At 54.8% G+C, this 11,672-nt stretch overlaps 1 protein-coding gene across 2 annotated transcripts; it reads left to right on the top strand.

The window, feature by feature from the left end:
• Window positions 1–248: 248 nt before the first annotated feature.
• Window positions 249–11,332, top strand: Peli3 (pellino E3 ubiquitin protein ligase family member 3). Of its 2 annotated transcripts, XM_046445169.2 has the most exons (8): window positions 249–383; window positions 1,491–1,640; window positions 2,186–2,257; window positions 4,300–4,429; window positions 4,988–5,089; window positions 5,839–6,033; window positions 6,329–6,517; window positions 7,825–11,332. In XM_046445169.2, the coding sequence occupies exons 2-8, from the start codon at window positions 1,492–1,494 to the stop codon at window positions 8,392–8,394; spliced, it is 1,407 nt and encodes a 468-aa protein (XP_046301125.1). In that variant the 5' UTR covers window positions 249–383; window position 1,491; the 3' UTR covers window positions 8,395–11,332. The 2 variants fall into 2 exon arrangements, with proteins under 2 accessions (XP_046301125.1, XP_046301126.1); XM_046445170.2 differs by lacking the exon at window positions 2,186–2,257.
• Window positions 11,333–11,672: the final 340 nt, after the last annotated feature.

Genomic DNA, 11,672 nt, shown 5'->3' with positions numbered 1-11,672 from the left:
CTGAGAGCGCGAGGGAGTCCCTCAGACAGCGGTGGGCGGGGCTTTCCTGTGCCCTGGTTGGTGCCCGGGGCGTGGTCTCCAGAGGGGGCGTGTTCTCCTGGTAAGGGGCGTTGCTCTGCCGACCAAGGGAAAGCTAGGCCTCAAGGGGCGGAGCCTTAGACAAGGCGGGGCTTCTGTGGGCGGAGCCAACTGGGCGGGGCCTCAATCCAGGGGGCGGAGTGTGCCAATTCGTGCTCGTCCCCTCCCCGCGGCCCCGGGTGTCCCCGTGACGAGGCAGCGCAGAGCCGCCGCGGGCCGGGCCCATCCCGCCGCAGCGGCCCCGGGGCCGAGCAGGGACGAGGCGGGGAGGGAGCAGCCCAGAGCGGGGCCCGGAGAGCGGCCAGGTGAGGCCGCCAGGGCTGAGGGGGCGGGGGCTGCGCCGGGCGGGCGCGGGGGGCGTGTTTGCGTGTCTGGGTGACGGGGGAGTGGGTCTGAGGCCGCCGCCTGTGGCTGTTTGCGCGTCTTCTTGTCCCTGCAGTCGCGGGTCCGGGCTGGGCTCTGCGCCCGTCCGGGCTCTGCCCGTGGCCCCCGGGTGTGCAGGACTGTGCACGCACGCGTGTTTATGTGGAGGGGCCGCTGGCTGTGTATCTGCGTATGCTCTGGGCCGTCATTGTGCCCGCCCGGGGCGCCGGGCACCGGCCTGCCCCAGCGCAGTCCCTACAGCATAGGGATGTTTTCCAAACTGGCTGCCTGCGGGAGACAGCTCTGCTGCAGCCTGAGCCAGAGGGGGGAGCGCCGCCCCCACAGGCCTCCAGAGACCCAGAGGCCTGGGGGACCGCTGACACCTGAGGGAGGGTGGGGGTGCGCACCCAGGAGAGTCGAGAGGCCTGCCCTCAGGGCGAGGTCAAGATGGAGAGACTGAGGCAGATGGATGGTGAGGTGGAAGTAGGCAACAGGAGGAGGGGGGAGGAGGGTGGGAAGAGAAATGGGGGGGAAGGACAGTGCTGGGAGGACAGAGAGTCATTGAGAAACAGACAGACGGACAGAGGCCTAGACATGCAAAGAGGCAGAAAGATTATGATGGATAGATGGGTGCAAAGAACCTGACAGAGGGTAACTCAGAGGTCCTGGGGCTAAAATCTCAAGCCAGGAATTGAGTCTTAGACCAAGTTAAGACCCCCAAGTCCTGGGTTGCCCTTCTTCCAAGAACAGCCCAGACTGGGATCTTGGCCACCAACCAAGTTGTTCCATTTCTCTGGCCCCACCAAATATGCGGGACCTCTAACTCTGCCACCTCCCCCTCTTGTTTCCATTCTGCACATCTCCCTCCCTGGTGTCCCAGCAGCCCTTGGCAGTTTAGGGGAGGCAGAGGAGAATCATTGCCATAACAATAGATGTGTGAAAGGTCACTCTGCCTTAGCCTAGGTGGCTTGCAGCAGACTGGAGCTGGGATTGAGGGGGACTGGGGTGGGAAGCTTCAAAGCTCTCTTCTTCTCTCTCACTCTGCCCAGAATGGTGCTGGAAGGAAACCCTGAAGTGGGGACCCCCCGAACCTCAGACCTCCAGCACCCCGGGAACAAGGGCTCTTGCATCCTTTCTTCCAGTGAAGATGCACAGCCGGGCGAGGAGCCCATCAAGTATGGCGAACTCATCGTCCTGGGGTGAGCCTCCCTGATCCAGGAGGGATGGGCACCTAGCAGCCAGAGGGAGGGCCCCAGCTCCCAATAAGTAGGGCCTTCTGCTGTTTTCCCTTGTTTCCTTCCCAGCTGATAGACAAAATTGACTAAACTTACCTCAATTCATAGATATTATTTTATCTTCCTGTTTTCACAAATTCCTGAGACAGCCCACCCAAGTTTCTGATCATATGAGAAAAAGTAACAACTGCTGCCTTCTGCAAAGCACCTATGATGTGTTGTGTGGGGCAAAGAACTCTGGTTCTGCAACAAAACTGCTTGATTCCAATTCTGCCTCTGCAAGTTGCTGAACTCCCTGTGCCTCCATTTCCCATTCCCATTTTACAAACAGGGATGATAATATTCCCTGCCTCAGAGGGTTGTCAGAAGCAAGCAAGGAAAGAAGGAAGGAAGGAAAGAGATGATTTTGTTAAGTATGTAGAACGTGCCCGGCACGTATCAAGTGATCTGGGAGGCAGGCCTGTGCCAAGCCCTTTCATGGACATTATTTCATTTCAATCTTCACAAAGATGCTGTGAGGAAGGAGGTGAGGAAACCGAGGCTCAGAGAGGGGAAGTGACTGGCCCAAGGGCACACAGCTGGTAAGTGGCAGGGCTGGGATTTGGACCCAGGTCTTTCTTACTCTAGGTCTAGTGGACTGTCACTAAGCTACAGCTCACCCTCAAGCTACAGATGGGAAAACTGAAGCCAGGAGAGAGAAAGCAACTGGAATTGGTGGCTGGACAGACCTCATCTTTTTTTTTTTTTTTTTCCCCCTGGTTTTGGCCTGACCTGAATTCCTGCACCTCCTTCTCAGCTCTGCCCTAGGCACAGATCCCTCTTTTTCCGCCCCAATCCATGTCTCCTTTTGGCCTCTCTGTGTCATCAGTCCAGAAGAAACTACTTAATAAGCTTTAACCTCATGATGATGATTATTAAGGAATAATAATGACTATTGCTTGTTGACACATATGTATAATGGGCTTTTTTTCCCTTAAGAACAATAACAGCTAACAGTTATCAAGAGCTTGTTTTCTATGCCAAATTCTGTGCCAAGAATTTTCAAATGTTTTCAAACCTCATTTAGTTTTTAAAATGAAACTACAAGGTAGGTTCTGAAAAATGGGCCCCATTAACCAGGCCCGCCTGAATCCTGAACCTGGGTCCTAAACCACCACTGTCTAGACCACCCCTGACCCCATGGGAAGAACTCCAAAGGGCAAAAGCAACGCCCCTCTTAGGGTGCTTGCATGAGCATAACAGCTCTTCATGTCCCCAGGAAAGGCCTGGTTTTCCATCTGAGGGCAAGGCCACTGATGGGGGAAAATGTAGACCAATGAGATGGGCCCGTACCAGCCATCTATTCTCTGCAAAGCAGAGAAGCCCCACACTGGCTGTGCATCAGAGCCACTGGAAAGTGCATTGAAAACACACATTGACAGGCCCACCTTGTCAGAATCAGAATCAGAATCTCCATAGGTAGGGCCAGAGAATCTGGACTTTAAAAAACTCACCAGGAGATTCTGATTCAAGTGGTCCTTGTCTGTATATGGCAGCTAATCACCCATCACTTCCTGCTGTATATGGCAGCTAATTGCCCATGACTGCCTTCAGAAATATAATTCTTAGCCTAGTGTTCAGAAATATAATTCTTACCCTTCTACCAACTTCATCGTCCCCTGATAACACTTTACAACCCAAATGACCAATCCCTGATCTCACAAACCCTGCCAGCCTTGGGGCCTTGGCTTATATTGAGCCCTTCATCTAGAAGGACATCTGCGAGTCTGGAGTCGGGCAGACCTGACCTCAAATCTGGACTTTTTAACTTATAGGCTGAGGCAAGTCACTCTACCTCCCTGAGCCTCCAGTTCTCTTATTCATAAAATGGAAAGAAAGACACTTGCCTGGCAGGACAATGCACAAATTCCATTAGGTAATTAAGAACGTGAAGGGCCAGGAACACAGAGGTAGCAGTACATGGCAGCCATCAAGGGTCTGACTCACTCCATCTTTGCTTCTCACCATCATTTCCCCTGGACAAGAGCTGCAAAGGAAGGTGGCAACTTGACATGGATGGAGATATGGAGGTAGTAGCGTTGTGGATCCATTCATCTCCTCCATTTGTTTTCTAGTAGTGGTGTAATAAGTTATAGTTTGCTACAGGTGAATCCTTTCCAGTTCTTCATGGCCTTATGTAGGTGTTCTTTCTCTCCAAAAACCTGATCCTGGGGGCCAGAATTTCCTTCTGCCTTTGGACCTGGGTACGCTTGGCTTGGGCCCAGAGGCATGTTGTCATGGCAGTTGATGCCTGGGTCCTTGAGAAGCTGGGGACCCCTCCACTGACAGCACAAAACTGATCATTGGATATATCATTTCTACAACCCCAGCATCCAGCACCTGTCCAGGCACGGCTCAGGCATCCAGGAACACTTGGTTAATTGAATGCAAGACACCCCCCACAACACACCTAACATGCCAATCTGCTGCTGTAGGGTCTTCTAGCTTTTGTTGCTTCCAGATCTTGTTTATGATGGTAGGACCTGCCTGGAGCTGGCAGTTTTCTTCAAGTCTTGCCAGGGGCTCACTTTCTCTTTCTTTCTCTCCTCCTACAACCCTTTCTTCTTAATCCCCACAACCACAGCTACAATGGGTGTCTGGCAAGTGGGGACAAGGGTCGTCGGCGAAGCCGCCTTGCACTGAGTCGCCGGCCACATGCCAATGGAGTGAAGCCAGATGTCATGCACCACATCTCTACACCCCTCGTCTCCAAGGCAAGCAGTTTATCCCAGCACCCTGTCCCAGGCCCAGGTCTTGGCCTGCCCACAGCCCCTGTGGAGCAGGGCAGTGCACTGTGCTGTCACTCACAGCCTAGTGGCTACCAGAGAAATGATGATGGTGGGCAATCCTTTGTAGTGTGCACAGGACTTTACAGTTTGCAAAATGTTTCCTTGACCACCAGACCTCATTCACTGGATGGAAAGGATCATTTTAGAGGAAGCCAAGGCTCCTAGAGTGGGATGTGATGGTTACACAACAGTAGCAAAGGGAAAGACTTGGCCCTGGAGGATGGGGTAGAAGTCAGCTCTGCTCGTTCCAGCTGTGCAGAACCAGGTCACTTCTCCCTGAGCTGCAGCTCCCTCAGCTGTAAAATGGGAATCATAGTCCATCCTTGGGGTGGCTGCAGGAGCACCTGCTGAGCGGTCCCCTTGGCACAGGACGCAGCTCCCTTCCTCAGGGATCACTGCCAGGCCCTGAGCTCATTTCTGGCTCAGAAGGTTATATCTCTCATGGCCACATGCCCTGGGAGGTGACTTCTTTCTCCCTACCAGGCACTGAGTAACCGAGGCCAGCACAGCATCTCATACACACTGTCCCGGAGCCACTCAGTTATAGTGGAGTACACGCATGACAGCGACACAGACATGTTCCAGGTATGCTCAACCCCTCCACCAGCCTCCTGGCCTCTGAGCTCTGCAGGCATTCCAAGGTGAGGCCACAGGGCTAAAGGCCATGGGAAGGTGCCTTGTGGGTGGAGGGGTACAAGGCAGTGTTCTGTACTATGAAGAAGCAGGATGTCCTGGCAGGGGTTACCGGCTCTGCACTGGCATAGCAAGGCAGCTGCCATGTCAAGACACAGATATGTGATGCCCAGAGTGGGGCCCATTTGGCTTCCGAGTCCAGAGGGCAGGTGGGCAGGTGTGAGAGTCCTCATGCCTGGGTTCAGATGCCAGCTCCGTCACTCGCCACGGGATGACTTTGGGCGAGAGTCCTTTAACCTCCTGGGTCTTGCTCTCCCCAACTGTAAGTGGTACTGATAATAACACTGAGGTATTCCACATAGAATACTTAGCTTAGAGTCAATTCTTACTAAAAAGTCATTATTTGTTGTGAATATTGAAGCCCTTCCATACCAGAGGTGTCACTTTTCCACTGTTTTATAAGCCGACCAACTAGCTTTTATTGAGTGTGGGAGGGGGGAGGCAGAGAAGGAGAAGCTTCAAGCCATATCCAGTTGGACGTGGAGACCCTATCTGGGAGCCCGGAGTCCCCTCCTCTTTGTCTGGCAGCCTCGTTGTGTGGTGGCCTTGCACACAGAGCAGCTGCTGGGACGCTGGGGAGGGAAGCTGTGAGTCCAGCTGTGCGCGTGTAACCCCTGTGCTTGCCTTCCCCTCCCTTGCAGATTGGCCGCTCCACAGAGAACATGATAGACTTTGTGGTAACAGACACATCCCCTGGAGGAGGGGCTGCAGAGGGCCCTTCTGCCCAGAGCACCATCTCCCGCTATGCCTGCCGCATCCTCTGTGACCGCAGGCCACCCTATACTGCCCGCATCTATGCTGCTGGCTTTGATGCCTCCAGCAACATCTTCCTTGGAGTGAGTGACCCCCAGGCAGGGACAGCTCTTCATTAGAGAGTGAACTAAGGGGAGGCTGGGGAGGTGCCGTGCCCTGGAGTGATGGACCCGCCCACAGTCATCCTAACCATGACCCAGGTAGGGCTTACAACCCCACTCCATAGACAGCAGCCTGAGGTTGGGGAGATCAGGTGGTGCCCAAGTCATGCGGGCCTGTCTGGGTTACCTCTGAACTTGGGGTACAGACGTAGCCCCTCTGGTACACAGCCAGCTGGGAATACCCAGGGATGTGATCGGATCCCTCATGTGGTCCCAGGAGCGGGCAGCCAAATGGCGGACCCCCGATGGCCTGATGGATGGCCTGACCACCAATGGGGTCCTGGTGATGCACCCTGCGGGAGGCTTCTCAGAAGACTCGGCCCCAGGTGTCTGGCGGGAGATCTCCGTCTGCGGGAATGTGTACACACTGCGAGACAGTCGCTCAGCCCAGCAGCGGGGGAAGCTGGTAGGTGGCCCACTCCATCTCCCCCACAGCCCTTCCCAGGCCTGCATAATCTGCCCATCCCCCTGCCCAAGGTGAAAGATGACTTGCTGTCCTCACGCCTGAGGGAGCCCCAGTGGGCTCCATCTAGAACCCCAGGAGTTCTTGGCGCATGCCACTTGTCCCACGGGCAGGAGCAGACCAGCATCCCCAGGTGTAGCCTGCGCAGTGCTGAAGATCCCTGGGGTGATAAGAAGTGGAGCTGCACAGAGACACTGTGCACTACCAAGAGCAGCGAGGCTGCCAGCAGCTTAAAAAAATCACACCCTCTTAGGAGGGTGACACTTGGCCCATGTGTGAGCAGTTTATAGCCTAGAGTGTTGGCAGTTTGTAGTGTGTCTGTCCCGTACAAACAGGTTTCGCTTTATTATCCTCTCCCAGCGGGAAACGGCCATTGGAGTAGTTCTGATAGTGCTGGCCACGTGGAAGTACCACGTGGCACAGAGCAGAGAAAGAAGGTTCAGAGCTGGGAGTGAGTCCTAGAGAGAGGTAGCATGTGGCCACTCAGGGCTCTTCCTAGGTTTCAGCATGCTGGCCAAGGAGATGAAGACCTCAGGGGAAAGCAGGGCTAATCTAGAGATGCTACTGGGAGGGTTGGAAGCATCTTTTGTGTGTGTGTGTGTGGTGCTGGGGATTGAACCCATGGCCTTGTGCTTGTGGGGCAAACTATATCCCCAGCCCGATAAGCGTCATTTTTAAAATCTATGCACACAAACTATCCAGACACTTGTTGAGCTGTGTGCCAAGCTCTGGTCCAAGTACTTACGTTGATCAATTCATTTAATCTTCATGAGACCCACTTGAGATGGGGACCTGGAACCCACCTTGAGGATAAGGAGACTGAGACACAGAGAAGTTAAGCTACTCTCCTAAGAATACAGAGTTATTGAACCACGAGGTCACTCCAGAGTCCTTGCTGTTAACCATGACCCTGGGACAGCCGATTTGGCCTCAGTAGTAGCATTCTGCACAAGAGGTGTTTTCTGCCTCTGCCATTATGGGACGGCTTTGGAAAAACCCTGTTTGTGTCCCGACCTCCTGGTTTGACCAGTGAGGACACCAAAGCCTATGCTGAGAGTGAGGGACAGCGAGTGCCCAGGGAGCCTCTGTCTGCCTTCCCACTCCCACATGACCTCCCAGCCTGCCCTGCTGACCCAGCGTGCCCTATCCAGAGAGTGTCAGTGGGATAGACAGAGGGCTTGTCTGGGGTGAGGCTGCCTGATGGTGGGCTGGGGCCTCTTAGGCTAAGGCCCTTCTGCTGCCTCTGGCAGGTGGAAAATGAATCCAACGTGCTGCAAGACGGCTCGCTCATCGACCTGTGTGGGGCCACACTGCTGTGGCGCACTCCGGCAGGGCTGCTGCGGGCACCCACGCTGAAGCAGCTGGAGGCCCAGCGGCAGGAGGCCAATGCAGCACGGCCCCAGTGCCCAGTGGGCCTCAGCACCCTGGCCTTCCCCAGTCCAGCCCGCGGTCGCACAGCGCCTGACAAGCAGCAGCCCTGGGTCTACGTCCGCTGCGGTCATGTCCACGGCTACCACGGCTGGGGCTGCCGGCGGGAACGGGGCCCCCAGGAGCGCGAGTGTCCTCTCTGCCGCCTCGTGGGGCCCTATGTGCCCCTGTGGCTTGGCCAGGAGGCTGGCCTCTGCCTGGACCCTGGGCCGCCCAGCCACGCCTTTGCACCCTGCGGCCACGTCTGCTCTGAGAAGACTGCCCGCTACTGGGCCCAGACGCCGCTACCGCACGGCACCCATGCTTTCCATGCCGCCTGCCCCTTTTGTGGGGCCTGGCTTACGGGTGAACATGGCTGCGTCCGTCTCATTTTCCAGGGGCCACTGGACTAAGCTCCTGGGGCCTCTGCTGCCGTGCCCGCCTGCCCACCCAGGTCTCCCACCCCCTGCAGCCCAGATGGAGCTCTGCATGTGGGACTCTACCTGTTGGCACATTGCTCACTGGCTGGACACACTGGATGGGCTGTGACCCTCCCCTGAGCTCTGGTCCCCAAGGAGGTCCCCAAGATCTCTACCCTAGTCATACTGATGAGGGCTTTAGCACCAGTGCTGTTCCAGGCTGATGGAGGGAGTCAGCCCCATGCCCCTGCCCTTCCAGGGGCATCCCACATCATGCCGCCTGCACTGTGCCCTTGGGGGAGTGAAGGAGCTGTGGTTCCTGACCCTCAGCTTAGGCTGGCTGTGCCCTGAGCCTGCCAAGTCAGTAGCAGGTATCTGTCCTTCCTGATGCTGCCCCGCCGGGTTCCCCTATAAACCTCGCTACTCAGCTGCCCTGACAAATCCACGTGTCCCGCGTGCACGCAGTGCCTCCAGCCCTGAGCGAGTACTAGGTGGGCAGTGGGCTGGAGCTGGCATGTGCTGATGCCCACCACAGGCTACAGTCTGTGCCAGGTGGCTCTGGGGATGCAGAGATAATCATGTTCCCCACCTGGTGGATTCACTAGTGGAGGGTGGACCAAATCACCAAATGACAGAATTCTCAGGGCTGGGGAAGAGTCACTGCTGGCCACAGGAAAGTGAATGAGGCAAGGGAACTCAGCCTCCATGGTGGCTTGGACTCCTCCAGGCCAATAGGATGGGGAGGGTGCTGCACATTCTGTGCAGCCTAGGGGTAGGGAAACAGAGTGACAGATTCTAGGGGCTGGAGCATGGACTGCAGGGGGCAGAAGGGGGTAGAGCAGAGATGGGGCCAGGCTGATGGGAAGACGCTGGATGGAGGATTTGGATCCATATTTGTGGACAGCCAGGAGTCAACAAAGCAGGGAGAGGATTCTCGGCTCCAGAGCATTGGCTCTGACACAAGGGCTACTATCACTGAGTGCCCACGTGTGCCCCACACTGTGCTAACCATAATAACAACTGCGATCATTGAGCACTCATCAGGCACCAGGCTCTGCTTCTCGGAGGTTTTGTTGTTTAATCTTCACACTAACCCAGGGAGGGAGGTTATTACCCTTTGCGTTCACAGGGAGATGAAGGCACAAACTCCAAGTCACATAGCTAGAAAGTGGCCAAGCCAGGACTTGAACCCAGAGCCGTCCATTGGGGCAGAGGCTGCTCCTCTCCCTGACACTGTGGCTTTGCTTCAGTGAGTGGGGCTAAACTGAATGTGGTTTTCAAGTCTGTCCCATCAAATGGCTGGAGAAGGGGTCAGTGGACATCCACTGTCCATGGCCCAGCCCCATGCAGGGTCCCAGCAATGAGCAAGGCCCTTCCTTCCCAGCTCCCTGCCTGAGGAGAGACCTGCCCAGGCTGGTGTCAGAAGCTGGTAACCACAACCTGCTGGCCACCTGCACCCCAGGCCGATACAGTGGGCCATCAGCCAGGCTGGGGTGTTCTGAGCAAGAACTGAAGGCTTCTGAGAAGGTACAGGGAGTCTCTCCAGAGGAAGGGCAGAGTTGGGAGGGCAGCTCAGGTGAAGGGAGCAGCATAGCAGGACAGGGAAAATGCTTGGTGACCAATGAGCATGGTGTTCAGGGGGGCAGGAAAGAGGGATGGGGCTTTGGGTATCTGGACTAGGGTCTGGTGAGCCCTGGTGGCCGTGTCTGAGCTGGACTCTTTATGCATCCTTAGCACGGGTCACCTATTCTTGTGAACCAAGGGTCGAGCTGGGGGTGTTGCTAGGGTTGCCCCCTGACCAACCAGGAAGTCAGGTAGAAGGACATTCTGGAGATATGAAAAAAGAAGGTTTTGAGTGCAGGCAGGACCTGGGTATCATCCCCAGTGCAGTAGAGAGTCCAGAGCTTTAGGAGTGCAGATTCTTGGTGGTGCACACCTGTAATCCCAACAACTCAGGAGGCTAAGGCAGGAAGATCTCAAGTTTGAGGCCACCCTGGGCAACTTAGCAAGACCTTGTCTCAAAAAATAAGAGCTGCTAAGGATGTAGCTCAGTGGTGGAGAGGCCTTGGGTTCAGTCCCCAGAACTGCAAAAAGGAGGAGTGCAATTTCCCCTGGAGGGAACTTCTCAGGGCTACACTGCTCGCTAGGACCAGAGAGACCAGACCTGGGCTAATAAGAGGACAGAGGGCATGCTTGCATGGTGAGAGGAGGGAGATGTGACTGCATCCTTGTTTCCTTGCTAAGTAATGCTTAGTTACCATGGGATGGAGAGCAGATAAGGACGCTGGAGTGGGTGTGGGAGCATTTCAAACCACCCTACAGCAGTAGAAACACAATTCTCCCCAGTTGTTCCCTCTTCTGACCCTGTTGGGAACCAGGAAAGGGAAAAATCTGATTCTATTTTTGGTGGGGAGTCTCAAACTCTGGGAGGGAGAAAAGCTAGGGGCACTACCCTCGGTGCTGGGGAGAACTTGTAGTATTGGTGGGAGGGGTCAGATGGCCCGGAACTTGCCCCAGCTATGCCCTTTGCCAGATCTTGGAGCCTCATTTAAATAGGATGACAGTCCCTTCCTCATCAAGTGGCTGTGAATGTCTGAAAGGCACTGGTGCTACAGTACATACTTAACACTGCTTCCTCTCCTATCCCTTTGACATTCTCCAGGGGAAGGGCCAAGGCAGGGGATGAGCATGACTCCAGTGAGTAGACAGTTCTGTGTGAGTGTATGCATGTGTTTTGGGGACAGGTGGAAGGGACAGTGTGGTGGAAGGTCTGAATAAGACTAGGCCCTAGTTCAGGGATTCCTGAAAATATCTGTATGGCCTTAGGAAAGTCAATGAACCCCTTAGCCTCAGTCTTTCCATCTGTGCAGTGGGTAAAGTAGTATCCTATCTCAGGGGTTTTGCAAGAATTAAATGAGATTCTCCATGGCAAGCAACTGACAAAAGACCTCAGTTAAGCGCTTCCATTAACCACAATCATACAAATGGGAATTTTAAAGCTTGGTTGAGGGTCCTGTGTACCCGGCTCTTTAGCTTGCCTGAGCCCCCTGGTGGCCATGGACCACTTTACCTCCTATGTACATTCGACTTCACCTGAATCAATCCATTTTATAATCATTTTAAAAACAATGAGAATTGAGACCTGTGACTTTCCTATAGAAAAGATGACTTTCCTATAGAAAAGATGACTTTCCTATTGAGCTCCTCCTTATAATGGCAATTGTCATCAGAGCCAATAGCTAGCAGCACTGTCGTGCCAAGCAGAGCCTTGT

This window comes from Marmota monax, unplaced genomic scaffold (genome assembly GCF_021218885.2).
Source record: "Marmota monax isolate L192 unplaced genomic scaffold, Marmota_monax_Labrador192_F-V1.1 WCK01_AAM20220418_F8-fsc00038, whole genome shotgun sequence".
Taxonomy (NCBI): domain Eukaryota; kingdom Metazoa; phylum Chordata; class Mammalia; order Rodentia; family Sciuridae; genus Marmota; species Marmota monax.
Note: the sequence above shows the minus strand (reverse complement) of the source record. Positions and strands in the feature narration are given on the sequence as shown.

Bases quoted from the DNA above. Each gene is read 5' to 3' on its own strand.
- Peli3 (XM_046445169.2), top strand. From the start codon at position 1,492: ATGGTGCTGGAAGGAAACCCTGAAGTGGGGACCCCCCGAACCTCAGAC. The intron at 2,258-4,299 runs GTAAGTGGCAGG...CCACAACCACAG, and splicing joins GGCCCAAGGGCACACAGCTG to CTACAATGGGTGTCTGGCAA. The intron at 6,518-7,824 runs GTAGGTGGCCCA...TGCCTCTGGCAG, and splicing joins CCCAGCAGCGGGGGAAGCTG to GTGGAAAATGAATCCAACGT.